Here is a 19,906-nt window from a genome sequence, read left to right on the forward strand (position 1 = left end):
CAGAACAACATCTATTGGATGCTGGGGAAGGGGGAGGGCGGCAGGAGGAGGGGGGAGGAGGGAGGAGGGGACGGGTGTTTGTATGCACAAGGAGTGCAATGCGCACTGCCCGAAGGATGGACATATTTGAAGCACGGACTTGGGTGGGGGGTGGAAACCAGGGGCAACACACGTAACCTAGACATCTGTACCCCATAATATGCTGAAATAAAAAAAAAAAGAGTTATGGATGGGAAGTCTGCGTCAGGCTCTTGAGGGGAAAGAGATTGAGGAGGGAAGAGGAGCAGAGGACACAGGGATAGAAGAGAGAAGGAAAAGCAACAGACGGCAACAGTGAGAGAAAGGAGCGAAGCGCTTCCACGAGGGCTGACAGTTACGGGTGACCTCTAGGACTGCCGACCCAAAGCCACTGAGACTCTTGCCTTCTCCAAAATCCTCACTTTGGAGGCATTGATTATTTTGATGGCTCTATTTTTTTTTTAATATTCTCAGTGCTCTTGGCCTAATTTATAGTTAAAGGCTCCAAATAGGGTATAATCTGGGTTTTAAGAGCTTGGACATGGGAGGGATGGCAGTGGCTGTACTGGGCTCACTCATGCTGGACTCCTGAGTACGCACTGTGACAGGATGGATACCTTAACACATGCAGCGTTAATAAATGAGGAAAAGAGTTCTTAGTAGAGGCAGAGTATTTAATCAAAGAAATTATACTTTATATTATAAATGTAATATATAAATACAATAATATTTGTGTAGCAGAGCAACATTGGAGATGAGAGGATTAAGCAGGGACAACCCAAGCATTGTTGAAGAAGTGAATTTAATGTCTATCTACTTTAGTGCCATGGCACTGTACAACCAGAAGACCATTCTCATTCTAGTCACCTTGCAATAATTCCTTATTCCCAGCAAAATATTTCAAATACCTCTCCCATTGCCTCCACGTACAGACAATGCTGATCACAACAGAGAGAAGAAAGTTGCCAAAGACAACACAAGTGCAGGTCAGGGTACTCCCGAACAGATGCACAAGGAGCTGCCTCACTATGTATGCAACTGGTTTAATTAACAAGAAAACCTAGCACTTCTTGTATTTCCAAATAATAACAGCTTCCATAAAAATCAACTAAGAAAGACCCAATACCCAACAAATGTGCTTTGATTACGCATGACTAGCAATCAGTACTGAGAGTTCTAAAGCAAGAAGTGGAGAGAATCAAAGTAGATCACAATGCATGAGATGGGAATAGCACGGACTACAATCTAGGCTGAAGGTTCTCACCAGTCCCTTTGCAGAAAGAGCTGGACACTGGGCTCTGAACCCCCATGCATTCTTTAGAGCTGGCTGCAATCCCATTTGTAAATGTGCATGGTTGCTGTCTCAGGTGAAGGCTCAGTCATTCTCAGCACATTCTTTGTCATGTCCAAAATTCCTGAGTTTTAAAATACCCCTAGATATGTTGTACAGATACTTGGGTCAAATTAGCCTCCTGTTTTGTAGGGTCAAGATTCTTAAATCAAGACTGAGCAGGCTGGCAGTGGTGGCTCACACCTGTAATCCTAGCACTCTGGGAGGCCAAGGCAGGAGGATCCCTTGAGGTCAGGAGTTCGAGACCAGCCTGAACAAGAGCGAGATCCCGTCTCTACTAAAAATAGAAAGAAATTATCTGGACAACTAAAAATATATATAGAAAAAATTAGCCGGGCATCGTGGTGCATGCCTGCAGTTCCAGCTACTTAGGAGGCTGAGGCAGAAGGATCGCTTAAGCCCAGGAGTTTGAGGTTGCTGTGAGCTAGGCTGATGCCGTGGCACTGTAGCCCAGGCGACAGAGCAAGACTCTGTCTCAAAATAAATAAATAAATAAATAAATAAATAAAAAAGACTGAGCAGAGCCATTTGTTTCGGGCAGCTCTGGCTGGGATGACTGCTGTCAGATGGGCTACATGTCACTCTGCTACGTCATTTTCCCGATTACATAAGGGTCTCTTATGCATTATTTCAATTGATTTTTATAACAAGTCAGGAAAGGGAGCCACAGAGGTAAAATGACCCCCAGATCTCTAACTTGCACTGAACCAGTCGTTCTCCATCTTGAATAAGGATTATTTTTCCACTCTAAGTAGAATCATACTGTAGTTATCCCTCTTCGAGAGAATTGTATTTTATTCTTCTTTGCAAGGTCCTGGCTTTCCTTCAAATCTCTCCAAGCATAAATTTAGAGTGGTTCATGGCTTTGCTTAAACAGAGTCCATATTTCTTTAGGATGTGTCTTATCTGAATTATTTGATATATAGAAATCAGTGAGGCTAAAAAATCTAGATAACACTAATAAAAGCTTCTTAATAAGGGGAAGTAAGGAAATAAAAAAGACAGCTCCACATACTTATACAGACTATCTTGTTCCACTCACTCGATTCTCCAATTAAGAAACCGAGGCCTGAGGTTACGTGTCAGCCCATGGTTGAGCTCTGCACTGAGTTCCTTCTATTTCTAAAAAGCCAGGGCGCTGAAAACAGCTTAGCTGCTTGCGGCGATCTGATTCCACTTTCTCACACAGATTGCACACCATGTGGCCTGGATGGACGGCGAGGTTTAGGCTGTGACTGCCTTGGGCAGCACCCATCACCCTGGCCATCTGCGAAGAAGACACAGTTGGCAGTGGGCTTCTCAAGACTACTCTGAAGATGCTGCACTTCCAGACACACAGTGGGTATAATTTGGTTGTGTCACAGAATAGAGTGAGACACCCCAGCGTCACTGGCATGTGTGCGATGCCCTGAACTTCTGAAGGCACTGCCAGACATCTGATGGGGAGAGTCCTGCAAAGGAGGAGGCCTGGGAAACGTTGTGCTTTAGGAAGACTCTGGTATAATGGCAAGAACATGAGAGTCAGTGTTTGAAAACTGGAATTCAAGATCTGACTCTGCCATACGCTGGCTTTGGAGGTCAGAGCCACTTACTTCATCTCTCCAAGCATCTAATGATAGGTCAAGAAATATTTAATGAATGCCTATTTTGTACTATACCTTGGACTAGGCTCTTGGGAAATTGCAATAAATGAGAAAGTCCCCATTTCCTCTCTTTGAAGCTTATGAATTAGCCTTGGTTTGGCATCTGTGAGTTAGAGATGCTGATAATACCCATCTTGCTGTGCTGTGAGAATCAAATATGGCCGTGGCTGGGCAAGCACTTTGCAGTCTGTAGCTTCTGCCTGTTCCATCTGGGACGGGACACAGGGCTCACTCCTGAGCCACTGGCAGCTTGCCCCAGGCCCTGTGTGTGTGGTTTCATGGCCACCCCAGACTGGAGCCTCATAGAAACTGCACCCTGGGCAGCTGTCCCAGCCTCCTTTGGGCTCCCACCACAGGGGAAATCGTCGTCTCACTCCAGACCCACCATTTCTAGCAACATGCCTTCTCCGGGCTCTCCCTGGAGGCTTTCAAGAGTTTGGCCTCACATGAGCTAAACTCCCAGACACACCTGCCTATTTCTGGTGTCAGCTCCTGCTGAAGACAGATATTTCTGTTTTGTTTCTGGTCCACAGAGATGTTTATTCTCATCACAGTGGAGGGGACAAGAACTCATTGGACACCCACAATAACTAAAGTCAGTTTGTCTTTAAGGCCCAGTCAGGCCTGCAGGCCCTGCCCCTTCCAGCGTGGTGCCATGTCAGCTCTGGCCCTGGCCCAAGAGCGTATCACTTTCCACCTGAGTTGGTCAAGACCAGCTGTGTTAGTTTCCCACTGCTGCCAGAAACTCAGTGGCTTAACACAGCACAAATTTATTATCTTGCAGTTCTAGGGGTCAGAAGTCCAAAATGGGTTGATTGGTGGCGATACGTTCCCTCTGGATGAGATTCTGGGAAGAATCCTTGTTCTTTTTCTTCCCAGCTCCTAGAGGCCACCTGCATTCCTGCTCTCATGGCTTCTCCCTCTGTCTTCCAAGCCAGCAGGGGAGCATCCTTACATCTGTCTCTCTGCGACCGACCTGTGCTTCCATCCTCACACTCCTGCTCTTACTCAGATGCTCCTGCCTCCCTCTCACTCATCAGGACCCCCGAGATTCCACTGGGCCAACCCAGTCATCCAGGGTAAGCTCATCTGCAAAGTCCCTTTTGCCCTGTAAGGAAACACCTTCACAGGGGATCGGGACATCTTGCAGTGTGGTTATGTTGCTGATCACACTAGTCTCTAGCGCTATGCTGTGATCTCTCCTCAGGCTCCCTGGCCCCAAGGAGCTCACCTGACCAGTGCAGCTGCTTTCAGGGGTGAGGAGTTTCTCTTTGCTCCCCCAGTGCCACATGGGTTTCTAGAGGCAATGCTCCCATCTCAGTGCTGGGGTCCAAAGGGTGACCTGGGTCACAGGGCAGTTCAGATTCCAGAAACTGCAGCCAAGCCTTGGGGAGTAGGTCCCTCTCCCTAGGCGGGACTGAGAGGCTAGGGGGTGTTTCTGTGCCTCACAGATTTGATGCTGGGTATTTGGCCATCATTTGTATTGGATATGCCTACCTGTCTTACAGCAGAGCAGGAAACGGCCTTATTGACCATGTAGTGTAACCTTTACAGATGAGGAACCCAAGACCCCGAGAGGTACAGTGATGCCTGTGATGGCAGAGCTGGGATGGGAGCCAGGCCCTGCTCCCCGAGCTCCGCTGCACATGCTCAGCTCCCCAGTGCCCTGTGTGCAGGGCCATAAGCTTCAGTTCAGGAGGGGTAGCGTGTTCACCAGGCATCCATAACCCACTCCTTCCCAGGAAGAGGGGAACCCCTAGGAAGCAGAGGAGGCAACAGCCTGGGAGAGGCCCCCCCTGATGGGAAAGGGAGTCTTACTTCACTGGAAACCCCTACCCTACAAAGTCCCTCTCTGGAGCCCAAGCTCCAGCTGCCAGTTTAGTCCCAGATTTGCATTAGGAGGAAAGAATCACAAATCACAGCTTGTTGATGTGATTGCTCAAGGGTCAGGATCTGAGGCTGAAGGACCTCATTGCTTGGGAGATAAGGGACATGTTTCTACAACCAGAACCAGAGAATGAATGTGGCCTTTCTCGGTGAGTTCCAGAGGAAGGTCAGGGATGAGAGGCTCTATAGCTACCCAGTGACCTTAGTGTGATGAGGAGTCAAGCTCAAGTGGAAGCATGAGCACCCAGAGCCCGCTGGTGAGTCTGTAGCAGTGAAGATTGAACTGGAGTGGGTGTGTTCCTGCCACTCTTATTCATATGCTGCACTTGGTCCCTGGATATATTCCAGAACCTACTACGTATTTGTTTGCCTCAATTACCCCTTCCTACCCTTTGAGAATAAACTAAGCAGAAAGCCAGTGGGGGTGGGGTACTCTGGGCTTGTGAGCTGATGCCAGCTGCCAATGACCGTGCTGTACCCTGGGCAGGCAGACAACTTCCTTGTCTGTCTGCTTGTCTGCTGCCCCCCAGCCAAGATTCTGGGTTGAGCTTTTTTAGTTGTTGTTATGTCATAAAATAGTTAACAGCTCTTTTCCCCAAAAGTCTAACATAATTCAATAGAATGCAATTTCAAATGAGAATTTTTGATCCCTTTGTGTTAAAAAATAACAGCATGTTTTATCTTATTATAAAAGCAATGCATGTTCATGGACTCAAGTTTGAAAATAGCAAAAGCACAGATGAAAATGAAAATCACTGATAATTCAGTCGTCTAGAAATAACTTCTACTATATTTCCTTACAGACTTTTTGCTTTATATACATATGTAGCTTTTGTTTCATAAACAATTTCTATTATACACATTGTTTAACTTGGTTTTTTTTGAAACCTAATAATAGGCCTTGAATATTTGCCCATATTATTAAAGAGTTTTACATAGCATAAGTATAATGGTGGCATACTATTTTAGGTATACTATATTTTATTTATTTAATAGATTCCTTATTTGGGGGCATTTAAATTATTTCTAGTTTTTTTACTATCATAAATATTATCGACATAGTTTTTTAGATAAGCCAGTAGGAAATATTGCAACCTGGTACCTTAGGTACGTCAACGGAAATGGAAACAAGAATTTCTGTAAAGATATCTTTTGACTTTTGAGAGTTAGAATTGTTAATAGTACTTACCTGAGAAGTTATTTCTTTCCTCTCCTAACCATGTAGATTCTGAGAAAAGAAGATAAAGGTCTTTGGGACTTAAAAGAGAACAGTGGGCTGTGCAGCCTTCCAGGTGAAGGAATACCTGGCAAGCAAGCCCACGTTCTGGGAGGCAAGAAACCTGCCCCAAGAAGTTCTTTAAGGGACTAGAAAAAGGGTCAGAGACATCAATAACCCCTGGGCCAGGGTGAGATGCCTCAGTGAACCAGAAAGTCTGAGTCCATTTATAGAAGACCAGGTGTCCTACAGTGGTCTCCAAAGTGTGGCTATAATATATTTATTTTTATCTTGAAAAGAAAGAAATTTATGCTTTTCTATTAATAATAAATATTATACAATTAAATACACATACATGCCCATAATTGATGAATATAACACAGTAGGAGCACATGCTTAAAAATATTTTACAAATGGGACATACAATAAAATAAAGTTTAGAAACCATTGCCTTAAAGTGGAAACTTGCCCATGGACAGAGCAGCAAGGGAAGGGAGCCGGGGGGAGGCAGAGCCTGTAGATACTCGGCATGGATAGCCCTAGTTTGGATCATCCAGTTTGGAACAAGTGAGAAGAAAGGAGCATTGTTCTGTCCTGGGGTATGTGTGCATGTGTATGTGTGTGTGTGTACCACTAGTCACTCCAATTTCATTTTCCTTTTATTCTAGTTTGCTTACCTCTCTTGACTGCTCCCCTAGCATCGACATCCTTGTAAAACCAGAGGTCTTTGCTAAAGGCTGCTCCTACAGACAAAGTGAAGTGTGCAATTATTGACTCCCATTAACCAGGTGACCTTAAGGGTGACCACTGAACCCTGTGGGCTGTAAATATGGGACTCGAAGCTGGCAGTAGCACATTTCACTTTGCAGTGGTGCAGGGCAGGGATGAGGGCGGTGCTTTCAGGATAAAGCTCAGTGATTCTCCAGCCCTGAAGGTCCTCCTGTCTCCATCTTAATGACAGCCTGTCCTCAACCACGAGGACACCTCCTCCCCTTCCTCATCTGTGGAGCGTGCTCTCCAGAAAGAGTTGCAAACCATTCACAGGCATGTATCAGAGATCCCAGACAGTCAGGGAATGAAGGCTGCAGGCAGAAATGGGTGCCCGGCACCGAGTTTCACTGGGTGAACGGGGAAGTGCTGGGCAGACCTTTATCACTCCAGTTGCCTGTCAACAACTCCAAAGGTCAAGAGTCAGAGGTGAGACTCAGAGCCAACTCAGCCACTTAGCTGTATCCTGCAGTGACTATGGCTGCAAAGGGGGCTGTATGTTGAGAGAACTTTTCCACCAAACCTGCACCTGCAGCTCAAAAGGTGGCCCAGGTTCCTGTTACTCCTGGGTCGGAGTCCACTTGAGAGGTGTTTAAGGGCTTTTTAAAGAATTTAAAATTCTAGAGTGGGGGAAGGAATTGGAGGAAGGACGAGAAATTGTGGTATTAATCTGGACTCCTCGGAACCTGTCTCATCAGACTTCCTGAAGGGGCTGAGAACCCACAGCCCCCAGGTGCAGGGGATCCACATACCAACCCAGAAACAAGGTGGGGAAAATCGAGGTATAGTGGTTTGAATAGCGACCAAAAGATATGTCCAAATCCTGACCCTTAGTCCTCCTGAAGATGCCCTTATTTGAAAATAGGGTATTTGCAGATGTTATTAAGCATCCTGAGATGAGATCATGCTGGACTTACGGTGGGCCTTACAACTAATAACACGTGTCCCTGTAAGAGACAGATTTGAGGCAGATCCATGAGGATAAAGCCATGTGATGGTGGAGGCAGAGGTTGGGGCGATACATCTATATGCTAAGGAACACCAAGATTGCCAGCAACCGCCAGAAGCTATGAGAGAGGCCTGGAATGGATTCTCCTTTGGAGCCTACAGACGGTACCAACCCTGCCGACACTTTGACTTCCCACTCTTGGCTTCCAGAACTAGGAGAGAATAAATTTCTATTGTGTTAAGCCACCCAGTTTGTAAGAATTGGCTAAAGCAGCCACAGGAAACTAACACTAAAGGACACAGCAGGAGTGGCTCAGAAGGTTGAATGACTCCATTCGGCACCTACCATCCCCTGGCCACGTGTGGAAGCCACCTTAGCCATCACGGGCTCCACGACAGTGCTTTTCAATCTTTTGAAAACGAAGCCATCTTGATGAACAGAAGAATCTCAGTAGCAGTGCTCCAGCCAGACCTTCCACCAAAAGCAGAACAAAACAAAGCACAAACTTGGGAATCGGAGCATCAGAAGAGAATTGAGTTGACACAGGAAGAATGTGAAGCTTCTCACCGCAGAGTCTACACCCATTCTTCCTGTGTGTGCATGGGCATGAGAGGCTGGGCTGGGGGCTTGGGGCGGGGCTGATAATGTGTTGTGTTTTCCACTTCTCAGCAAAGGTCCATGCTAAAGAGCAAAATCTTGTCTTGCTGGAGAAGAAAATCATGTTCCCTTGACTGCATTCCAAAATGCCGGAAGGAGTAGACATCAAACATGCCCCTGACACTTCTTAAAAAGTCACCAAATACCTCAACCTGATGGTTCCTCAAGATTTTATTAATTTATAATATTGTGTTCCATCAAAATGATCACTCTTTATTATCTTGCTGCTCTGAATTGTATCTCCCTTATTATCCTCAGTGACAGAGGCCGTAAATTAAAATCATTCAGAATTTATACTCTTACAGTTCATTATCTATGATTGGTATTATCTCGCCGCCTTTTGCTGGCCCTTCTATATCCCCTGACAAGAAATATTGCAATCTAGTCTAAATACCATCCCACCAATAAATGCTGAGTTAAAAAACCAAAACAAAACAGGGACTGCCCTACCCCAAAGGCCACCTCATCACCCCTCCTCCTCCTCACCACCAGCATCCTTTCTGCCAACACGACAGAGAAACTGACGCTAAAGATTTGGGAGTTGGGATTGGAAGGTGGCTTCTTGCTTCACCACTGTGCAGAGTGGGCTTGTCGTTTTCTCCTGAACCCTCATCTCTTTCTTTGAAGGCCAAGGGACATTATTACATCAGCCTGTTTCATGAGAAACAGCCCTACTTCACGGAACAAGCAGTGATGTAATGAATTGACTCAAAAAGTGATGAGAGACCCATTACTGAAAAGGTGTCACTATGGGGGCGGGGAGTCCCTGCAATGGCTGGGAGGCCAGCCCCACTGTGTCTACAACTTATCAACGCCGTGTGAGTATAGATCCCTCCCTTTGACCCCAGAGAAATAAGCACGAGTTTCCAATAGTGGTGAGGCTCCTCCAAGTTATATTTGGATGTGCTTGTTCACCACAGAGCTTGGTAAAGGAGACTGGTGTGTCCACAGTGGATTCTGCTGTGGTTGTTCATGCCATCATCCACAGTGATGCTACCTACTACCTCGTGGTAAGAGCAACGACCTTCCGGAGAGATGAGAGTTGGACAACATTTGCTTAAAAATTGGATATTCCAGTCTCAACTGATCCATCTAATGGGAATAGGTTTCATTCAATGCATGTACTGACCCTTGGCACGCTGCTTTGCAAAAACACCAAGGTATCACTATGTTTCCACACTAAGTTCCACTAAGGAACACTAAGAAGTGAATATTTAGTTTTTCCTTCCTTCCCTCCTCTTCCTCTTCTTATTTGTTTTCTCCTAGCAGTCATCGTAACACACGTGGGCCAGAGATCACAAGGTAGAGGGCGGAGGAGGAGAAACAGGTCAGAGAATGGAATGCACAATTTATTGGCACCATTTAAAAATTTTTTTTAAAGCATCGAATTTCAGAGTTATAATGTCTGATTCCACAAAGTCAGTGGAATGCAAAAGAACAAAATTGCCACTTATCCCTCTCTCTTGATCTCACTGAACTGTAATCACAATTCAATCCCTAGAATATAAATTCTTAAAAAAAAATCTACCTTGACCAAAAATACATGTTTCTAGAGGTTGGGTCCTAGAATTCAGAGACATCCCTAGGGGTGGCTGAATGGGAGCAAGTGTGCAAGTGGTCCATGTCAACAGTGCAGCAAGCCTAACTCGGACTCAGAACCACCTGAGAAACTTATAAAAAATAAAACACAACAGCTTCCAGGGAAGTTGAAGCTACAATGAGACACTATCTTTCATTCACCAGATGGACACAAATGATAAAGTCTGATGATACCAGATATTGATAAGGATGTAACCATGGGAAGAATACTAATAGGCCACCAGTGGGAGCATAAATTGGTACAACCACTTTGGAAAATAGATTGGCATCACCTAATGAAATGGAAGATACACTGGCCTTCTGACTCAGCAGTTCCACTCTTAGTTATATGCTTTAGACTCAGAAGCTCTTAGACATGTGCACCAAGAGAGATGTACAAAAATTCTTACCATAGTGTTGATGGTAATAGCAGGAACCCAGACACAACTCAAATGCTCAATGACAGTAGAAGAGATTATCTATGGCCATATCACCCTGAATGCTCCTGATCTCATCTGATCTGGGAAGCTAAGCAGGGTCAGGCCTGGTTAGTACTTGGATGGGAGACAGTAGAAGAGATAAATTGCAGTATTTTCACACAGTGGATTCAATGTAGTACCAAAAACAAATGAACCCCAGCTACATGTATCAAATGGACAAATCAAAAAAGTATGATTCCGTTTATATAAAAGGTTGCAAACATACACACCTAATCCATATGTTGTTTGGGGGTATAACCGTAGGTGTTAAGGCCTTAAAGAAGAGCAAATGAAGGTGGAACACAAAATACAGGAGAGTGGTTACCTGGGAGGGTAGGGAGAAGCTTGTGCTCTAGGTGGGGGCAGAAGAGGCTGTAAAAGGACTGATAACATTCAAATTCTCAAGCTTGGCGGTGAAAACGCAGGTGTCAGTTTATCGTAATCTCTAATCTATGCATATATGTTATATCTACATTTTTTATCATGCTAGCTTTCCTAATAAAACTTTAAAATATACAGATTTCGGCCGGGCGTGGTGGCTCATGCCTGTAATCCTAGCACTCTGGGAGGCCGAGGCACGCGGATTGTTTGAGCTCAGGAGTTCAAGGCCAGCCTGAGCAAGAGCGAGACCCCGTCTCTACTAAAAATAGAAAGAAATTAATCGGACAACGAAAAATATATAGAAAAAATTAGCTGGGCATGGTGGTGCATGCCTGTAGTCCCAGCTACTTGGGAGGCTGAGGCAGAAGGATTGTGAGGTTGCTGTGAGCTAGGCTGACGTCACGGCACTCACTCTAGCCTGCGCAAAAGAGTGAGACTCTGTCTCAAAAAAATAAAATAAAATAAAATATACAGATTCCTAGGCTCCATCTCAGATCTACTGAATCAGAATCTCAGGCTATGGGGTGTAGACAGTACTTTTGATAAGTTCCCCTGAAGATTCCGAGGTGCTATCGGGTTAAGAGCTACTCATCTATCCACACACATACCCTATAATACATACTGGTATCTAGGTGAATGCAGCTTAAAATACAAATCAAGGTCAAGAAATCTCAAGGGAACCATAATAACAGAAAAGATCAGCACAGGAAAGTGTGTAGGAAGGAAAGGCATCTGTCTCACTGTTCTGTTGCAACAGGTAGAGGCTGGTGTGCGAGCCTGAGAGCAGTGGCTGTTGTTGGGCCACCTCCGCCCTCCCCCGTCAGCCTACCAGAGCCCTGTCCCTACTGTACTCCCTGGTAGCACGAGCTTGAGATCATCACCCTCCAAGAATTTGGCCACAGAGCAGGCTCTGGCCACTACTTGCTACAAAGACAGATGCATGACATGGTAAAAAGTGTCTTTGTCTAGGACTCATCACAACAGGCATCTAGACCCAGACCCACACACACAGGCTGTGTGATCTTGGGCCAGTCACTCCCCCTCTCTGAGTCCTAGTTTTCTCTCATCTGCCCTGCCTCCCTTATAACATTGAAATCCAGTGAAATAGTAAAGTTGGAAGCGCTTTGCAAACTGAATGTCTGGTAAGCCCATTGCCATTTCAGTTATTACCTCTTCCTAAAAACCAGAAACATAGGCTGTCAATCTTGGGTCAGTAGAGTTTTCCAGGTCTAGGAAATTGGGAGCCCTAAGGTTTGACCCAGAGAGACCTGAGGCTGGACTAGGGCCTAGTGCCTCCATGTCCCTCTCCTAAAAACTGAGCAAATATTTAACAAACACCCACTACTCACTCAGAGCCTACTTTTTCCAGCCCTGATAATTCAGAAGAGGATGTTCATAAACAGCTCGGGACTACTGGAAGCCCCGTGTGAAGCAAACACGCAGTCTGAATATTCATGAATGGCTTTGCAACAAACATTTAACCAGTTCTACAATACCTTCCAAATTCGGATTCCCAGATTTAGCAAATGAAAATGCAGGACACTCGATTACATTTGAACTTTTTAGTATAATTGGAATAGTTTTTAGTATAAGTGTGTTCTAATGATATCACATGAGACATATACTAAAAAATTATTTGTTGTTCATCTGAAATTCAAATTTAACAGGGTATCTCATGTTTTACCTGGCAACCTCATTTCAAATGGACTAACAGATTGGCACTTTTTCCTACATCTTACATTGGGAAGCCTGCATGGAAGAGAGTTATGAAATCCTATTTCTATTACTTGGTAAAAGAGTAAAGAGTCAGGCTGATCTTGAAATTGGACTTGCATCCTCCCCTTCCTCGTGTGGCCCAAGAAGCTACATAGGGGTGCAAATATTAAGAGCCAGTTTCAAGGGAAACAGGGAAGAACAGGGGTGAGGAAATCTCATCATTTCAAACAGAGATAGGCATTCCAGCCTGGTCCTGGCCCACCCAGGACACTTCCAGAGGCCTCCACCCTTACCTCTGGGCATCTCCTTGGAACGCTCTGCCTCGGGCCCGTCCAGCAAGTCCATCTGGGAGGCCTCCTCCGAGGGAACGTGGCGCCAAGACCAGCTCTGGTTCTTGAGGTCGTGCAGTGGAGGGGAATATTCCAGCTCGCAGGGGAAGTCAAAGCTGCACTCCAGACCTGCAACGGCAGCCCAGGGTCAGTGGAACAAACTGTTTCTCAAATAGGGCCTTCCGGTCCCCACCCCTCCACTCCAGAAGGCTGGCTTTCATTTCACCTACAACCTCCACCCTGTCCAGAGAGGCCATTTGTCAACTCTTAGAGGACTAAGAGAATAAAACGTGTCCTTTCTATAATTCACACGATGGGAGGTGTCCTCAGAGAAGGCAGGTTAAAGAAAGGAAAAAAAAAGAGCTAGCAGGTTGGCTGGGAAGCAGCTGTGCATCACAAGGTGGCCTGGAGACACGGAGAGGGCCTAGGGTGCGGAGGGCAGAGCCTGCCTGAGCAACCCGAAAGGTCTGCGTCCAAGTCTGACTCTGACATTTACCAGCTGGGTGACTCCAGGCAGGAAAACGAACCTCTCTGGCCCTAAATTTCCCCGCCTGCACATTGGGATGAGAATTTCCTCTTGAGTTTGCTGTGAGAGCTGGTGGTAAAACATATTATGCATAAAAATGAGCCTGGTCCATAGTTGGTGCTCAGAGAAAACCCTACTCAGGCCCTGTCTAGTCTGGCTGAGAAAGGCCAGAGGGAACCGAGTTGCGGCCACAGTCCTCTTTCACCAGCCCTACAACTACCCTTCGACCTCGCCTCCAGGGGAGAGGCCGAGGCTGTGATAGTGAATCGGGGTTTCTTCTCTCCTCGGGAGGGGCTCGGGAAGGTCACGGGGAAGGAGAAGACAGGGCAGCAAGAAGGGGCTGCGTCCTGGAACATTTACGGTTTTTGCAGAGGCTTCTCTGGGGGAATCGCCCTTGTGCCTAATCACTCTTTTTCCCACTTTCAGGGTCCCCAGCTTCTCTTTCCCCTCCTTGCTCACTGTCTGTTACCCAAAGCATATGGTAGTCTCCCAGAGCTCACTGATGATTAAGAGAAGAAGTGCCAAAATGCGAATCAGTCGGCCACCTTTTATCTTACCCTCTCTTCCCAGCCGTGGGGATTTGAAAAAGGAGATAACGTGATAGACAGGGACAGGGAATGTGGGGAATTTGGTTTGGATCCAGGCTTGGCCAGTGGCTTCTCATGTGCAGACTTTGGTTTGCTCATCTGTAAAACGAAGGATTTATGGACGAGAACGTTCCAGAAACAAGCACCTGGGGAAAGCTGGGCTCCAGTCCCCGCTCTGTCACTGATTTGCTGGGGACTTTGAACAAGTCACTTCACCTCTCTCGGTCTCAAGTTTCTCAAATACAAAATCTAGATCAGATGTTTTCTAACATTTCTTCTTGATTTGGCTTTTTTAAGATTTTAAAGTGCTCGCTTTCAGAGGGTTGTAGCTAATTTGATAAATCAGTCTTTGCGGTGGTGCTAATGGGTGCTAAGTCGCAATTAGCATTTGTACATTCGAACAGCTGCTTCTGGGGCTGCTACTGCCTTGACTTCCAAGACAAGTCTGGTGCGGGAGTTTCAGAATGCGGTGGGGCACATTCTGATGCAGGCAGCCAGTCACTGGACTGTCCTTTATGAGTGTCCACACCCTTAGGCAGCTGGCCCTGCCCAGGAGTAAGAGTAACATAACTCCCACTGACACTAGCCAAACTATCTAAGTTTAGGAGAGAAGGAAAAAAATCCTTCAATTATACTTCTATTAAGTATCTTTCTGCTTCTTGGCTGGTAGAGATTTACGTTCCCCAGCTGCTCTCCGGGAGCTGCCATCGTTCTGGTCCTAAGGTTAATATCGCTCGCCCTTTCGCGATTTAGACAATTCACCTTTATAATGGCAAGCTGAAATTGGTAGCTCCCACCTTGTGTGAGTTGACATGGCACTCGCTGCCCACATATTTTAACAGCCTTGAAGACTTTCTATTTGCTTCTGGGGGCTGAGCCATTGCTCTGGAGTTGGTGTCTGGCAATCATAGGCTGCCTTAATCTTCAAGACGTGCTTAAAGGCACCTGGTTTTGATAGCATATTACAAGGAGAAAACTGGTTGAACATTTTGTACTTTGCAACACCAAAGCGACCCTTATAAGGAAAGGCATAGCCACTGAACATGGCTCCTCTGGGGAGGGGCAAAAAGACTCATCCACATCATGAATGATCATGTCAGAAGAAGGCAGAGGAAGCTACCAGCCACCTCCATCCCACATGGACAGTTATCCGTGCCTTTCCCAAAGCTTCAACTCTGCAACTATACTCTATTTTTCTCGTCCAATTAAGGATGTCCTATTTTCTACTGAGGACAGAGATGTGGCATGCTAACTCAGAAGTGTCCGGCAAATGTGCCCTATGTGCATATGAGACAAACGGACAAACAGGATATATACAATCCCAGCACCGAGCATCATCCATTCTAGGATCTTTGAACCCTGGAGAGTCATAATCGGCAGTGTTTGGGCCGGATCCTGCCTTGTGACACAGGTTATGCAAATGCCCCTCATTAAATGAGTTCGTTTTGAAATTCTTGCTCCAAGGCAATCTCCTTTTCGTTGTCAAAGCTGTATTCTCTGGCTCTAACTAGGAAGGGAGTTAACATTACTGCTCATTTTGGGTAAAGTTGAATGGGGCTTTTCTACATTCTAATCTAATCTCTCATAAAACATGGAGAGACAGGTTTTTCTCTCCCAAACTAGTCTTAGTGCCTTTTGGGTGATTGTACCTGGGACTTATCTTCTCTAACAGCACCAGGTTAAGTCTCTTTTTCCTTGAGCCTTTTCTGAGGTTCTAGACCTCATGTGCTTTTGAAATTTCTCGCCTTAACCCTCTTCTGACTCAGTGTCTGTGAGGTAGAATCTATTTTACAGACTCAGAGTGATCAGAGCTTCAGTGAAGTGCTCGACCTGAAGCAACCCCATGGCAGAGGCAGGTCCACACCCAAGGGAAGGCTCAGGAAGCCAGGGACAGTGCTGGGTGTTTTTCTTCTATCCCTGTATTTAATCAACATTGAGAAGGGTTGATGTTGTCTTCCCTCTACAGCGGAGGAAACTGAGGCTCAGAAAGTTTACTCTACTTGTCCAAAGGTCAAAGATCTACCCTAAGGCAGAACCAGAATGTTCCCTAGGGCCAGATAATGATGAAGATCTAGTGTTTCTCATCACTCCTCCACAGCTTCAGAATCTAAATTTAGGGCCAAAGATTAAAATAAATCGTATATGAGAAACCTAGGAAGCATTTTATTTTGGTTGTGCTTAGACCCAAGGTGTACAAACTTTACGTATCTGACTGAAAAGACTTCTCCACTACCCTTAGGGGACAGATCTATATTTTCTCAGTATCAGACCCATTTTGCAAAGTGACCATGACCTTCGGAAGGATCCAGAGATCTTGACCTCACTGTATGTACTAGTTTTGGCCCAGGAGAATCTGACCATTGAACAACAGTAATTAGAAAAAGACACACATTTTCCATAACTTGCTGATCACATACTTGACACCACTGCTACTCACTTCCTTGTCTCTTCCATCATGGAAGAAAGATAAGCTAATGGAATCTTCTGGAAATGGTTTGCCTGCTGAGAGGAGCGTCAAGTGCTATGAAGAGAAAGGGCTCTGGCAGAGAAGTGAGGATGGTTCCAGGCTCGGTCCTGCACATAGCAGCCAAGAGATCTCAGCAGGTATTAATACTTCCCCTCCCTGTGCCTTTTCCTTTGCATCTGAAAGATGAGAGAAATGGAGCCTGCACCCTCTATAGCAGTAGTCCCCAACCTTTTTGGCACCAGGGACCGGTTTCATGGAAGACAATTTTTCAACAGGCTGGGGGCTGCAGGGGGGCTATGTTGTGGGGGGTGGGCTCGGGCAGTGATGTGAGCAATGGGGAGTGGCTGTAAATATAGATGAAGCTTCACTCGCTTGCCTGCCGCTCACCTCCTACTGTGAGCACACGCCCACCCCGGTTCCTAAGTTTCACGGAAGACAATTTTTCCATGGACCAGGGTAGGGGGTGGCAGAACTCTGTGGCCCAGTCCCTAACAGGCCATGGACCAGTACTGGTCTGGGGCCTAGGGGATGGGAACTGCAGCTCTACAGTGCCCAGCATCTCTGAAGGTCAGTGATTTCACAGGGCTTGTCCTGGGCTGGCACAACTGAACCTATAGACTGTCAGTCACTTTCACTCTGCCATTCCCGGGGGACAGATTCCCTGTGGAAGGAGGCTGAACATATATCACACTCAATGGGGACTCGAGCTGCCTACAGCTTCTCAAAGAATTAAGAAGGGAAGCTCATGCAAGTTTTGTAGATGGCGGTTCCAGGATGAGTGAGGGAGGGGCTGTGTGTGTGTGTTCATGCATTTTTATCAGTTGGTACCTATATCCTAAAACCTCCTAGGGTATGAATCACATTTCAAAAACTGAATTCATTAACAGTTAGCTTCAAGACATTGTTTTAATATGAAGCATGGCCATTCAGAAGAACGTTATGGTAGCCAATCAGGAAAGTGCTGTGGTGATCCTGTCCAAAGAGACACTCTGTCTCCCTTAACAAGACCCCTTGGCTGTAGAGGAGTTGGCAGTGACCACTCCTCTGCAACACTCTAAAGCTGAGGATGGAAACCTACCTCCTAGGAATGGCTGAGACTACTGAAGCAGTTATGCCCGAGCCCTGTGCCTGGGAAGCCCAGCATCGGCTACTCAGGCAGAGACGGGGGCTTTTTAGCCAGAGCCCAGTGCCAGGCTCCAACACTCCAGGAGATTGCACGCATGTTCCAGGTACTCTCTGTAACATCACTGAAAGGGAACGGGGAGACTTGGTGCACTTTGGACACTTAGATCTCCCCTTGGGTGGGCTTAAAATATCCAACAATCGTCCTTTGTATGCAGACCGATCTCAGACTCCCCCGACATCCCTTGGATCAAGGCGCTTTGTGATTCCTTAATCCTGACCCTGTTCGTTCAGAGACCTCCCACTGGTTTCCTAAATCACCTTGTATCAGTTTCAAGGCAGGGGACCAGTGGCCCCCCTTAGTTTGCAAGATGCCCCCTCCAAGCTTACCCAGTTTCCAGGTGACCATGGGTGGGAGGACCTTAAAGAGCAGGCCCTGGAGCAGGCCCACTTGAGCACCTAGGTGATGTCAGCCTCAGCCCACCAGGCTTTGGGAGCAAAGGCTGCCGAAAAGTCATGAATAAGAGAAGAATGACGTGTCTGTCGACCCCAGGACACTTCATCCTTCTCCATGTTGTCTCTTATTACGAGTGCTTCAGAGGTCGAGCCCAGTGGGGGATGTGGGGGCGGTGTGACGTATGTTCTTGTCTCTGGCAGCACTGGGTGTTGTGTTTATAGAAGAGCCCTGACCCCGTGGTGATGACCTCCGTGAAGGCTGTGGGACGTGTATTCATAACTGATAACACTTGCCGAGGGCTCGCTGGGGTCAGACAACACGCCAGGCACTTGACACCACTGTCGTACTTAATCCCTGTGAAGCAGGCAATACTCTTATCCCTGTTTAACAGATAAAGACATTGGAGCACAGAGAACTTAAGTCACATCTGCTATTACTCAGATAGGAAGTGACTGGGTGGCTTTTCATGGATGTGCTTCCTTCCTGCAACTCCTCAGGCCTTGATTTTGGTAGCTCACAAATAGGGGCTTTTGGATGGGAATGGCAGAAGAATAGCTCCCCTTATTCTGAGCCACAGACAGGGATAGTTGTCAAGACCTGCAGTGAGGCAGGAAAGGAATTGGGCCCCGAGAAGGACAGGCTGGGCAGGAGCCAGAGCATCTTAGCCACCCTTGAAGGCTCAGATAACACCTTTATAAAGTCAGGGCTGCGATGCTCTAGGCGAGGATCAAGCTATAGGATACATTGCCAAGATCCAAGCCTGGATCCCAGAGGATGTACAGGAAGCCCCGGCTGCGTATGCAGTAAAGCCTGGGGCTTGATGTTTCCATCCAGGTTTCCTGAAGTCTTCCAGAATATGTGCTGTGTGCTTGTTGGGTCAGACTGAGATCCTAGTTTAGGAGACTGAGGGTCGGGGGGCAAGGTTCCTATGGCCATCGGGTTGTGTCTGTTGTTTAAGGGGCCTATGAGAGAGTTCATTCAATTGGTTACTTGATCACGGATCTGCATCTGAAAACAAAATTATCAGGCTTGCCACTAGTTTAAAATCTGGCAATAGGATTGTGATTTTGTCTGTTATTTTCCTGCTAAAAATGATTTTACTATCTCTAGTCGTCTTGACCTAATATCTAACTACTGGGCTGCAGACAACCTGGCATTGGGCCTGTTTCCACGAGTTGAATGGTGGGTCTCTGGTTCCCACCTGCCCGATGATCTTTTCCTATGTTTATGCCCGAATGTCTTATTTATCAAGTGACCTTAATATCATCATGATTGTTTCACAGCCACAGAGTACAAGACTTGAGATTTGACTGCAATTCTGCCACCTGTCAGCTGTGCGATGTGGGACACTCTCTCACTCTAAGCCTCGATCATCTCAGTCACCTCAGTCATCTAAGTTCCCAGAACTGCTGAAATGGCTCAAGGTGACAGAGCATGTGCTTGGGATGGAGAAATCTGAAAAGCATGTTGGCTGATTCAGAACTCGCCTAGCTATGCCCTTTCTGAGCACAGCTTCCCACTGATCCTGAGAAAGAGTATTTACGTGGGGCATCCCGACTGTCAGTCTGAAGGAGGTGATGGCAGATGACAATTTTAGTATTTTGTTGCATCATGGTGACACTGGTGTTGCCTTTAGGTATGATATTTATGGAGTGAGAAGCTGTTAGAACTATAAGTGATGATTGAGGTCAACCATTTCTCCCATTGGACAGGTGGAAAAAAACCAAGATTTGGGCAAGGGAACAGACCGACCCAGGGATGCGTCACTGGTCAGA

General features: G+C 46.3%; 1 protein-coding gene across 1 annotated transcript in view; it reads right to left on the reverse strand.

The window, feature by feature from the left end:
- ALK (anaplastic lymphoma receptor tyrosine kinase) overlaps nt 1-19,906 on the reverse strand; it is a 702,002-nt gene that overhangs the window by 470,481 nt on the left and 211,615 nt on the right. The window contains exon 3 of the mRNA XM_012652436.1: nt 12,937-13,101. Within this exon, the coding sequence (XP_012507890.1) occupies nt 12,937-13,101 (165 nt within the window). The remainder of the gene's footprint in view (nt 1-12,936; nt 13,102-19,906) is intronic.

The sequence above is a fragment of the Propithecus coquereli genome, unplaced genomic scaffold, assembly GCF_000956105.1.
Source record: "Propithecus coquereli isolate 6110/MARCELLA unplaced genomic scaffold, Pcoq_1.0 Scaffold39, whole genome shotgun sequence".
Classification (NCBI taxonomy): Eukaryota; Metazoa; Chordata; class Mammalia; order Primates; family Indriidae; genus Propithecus; species Propithecus coquereli.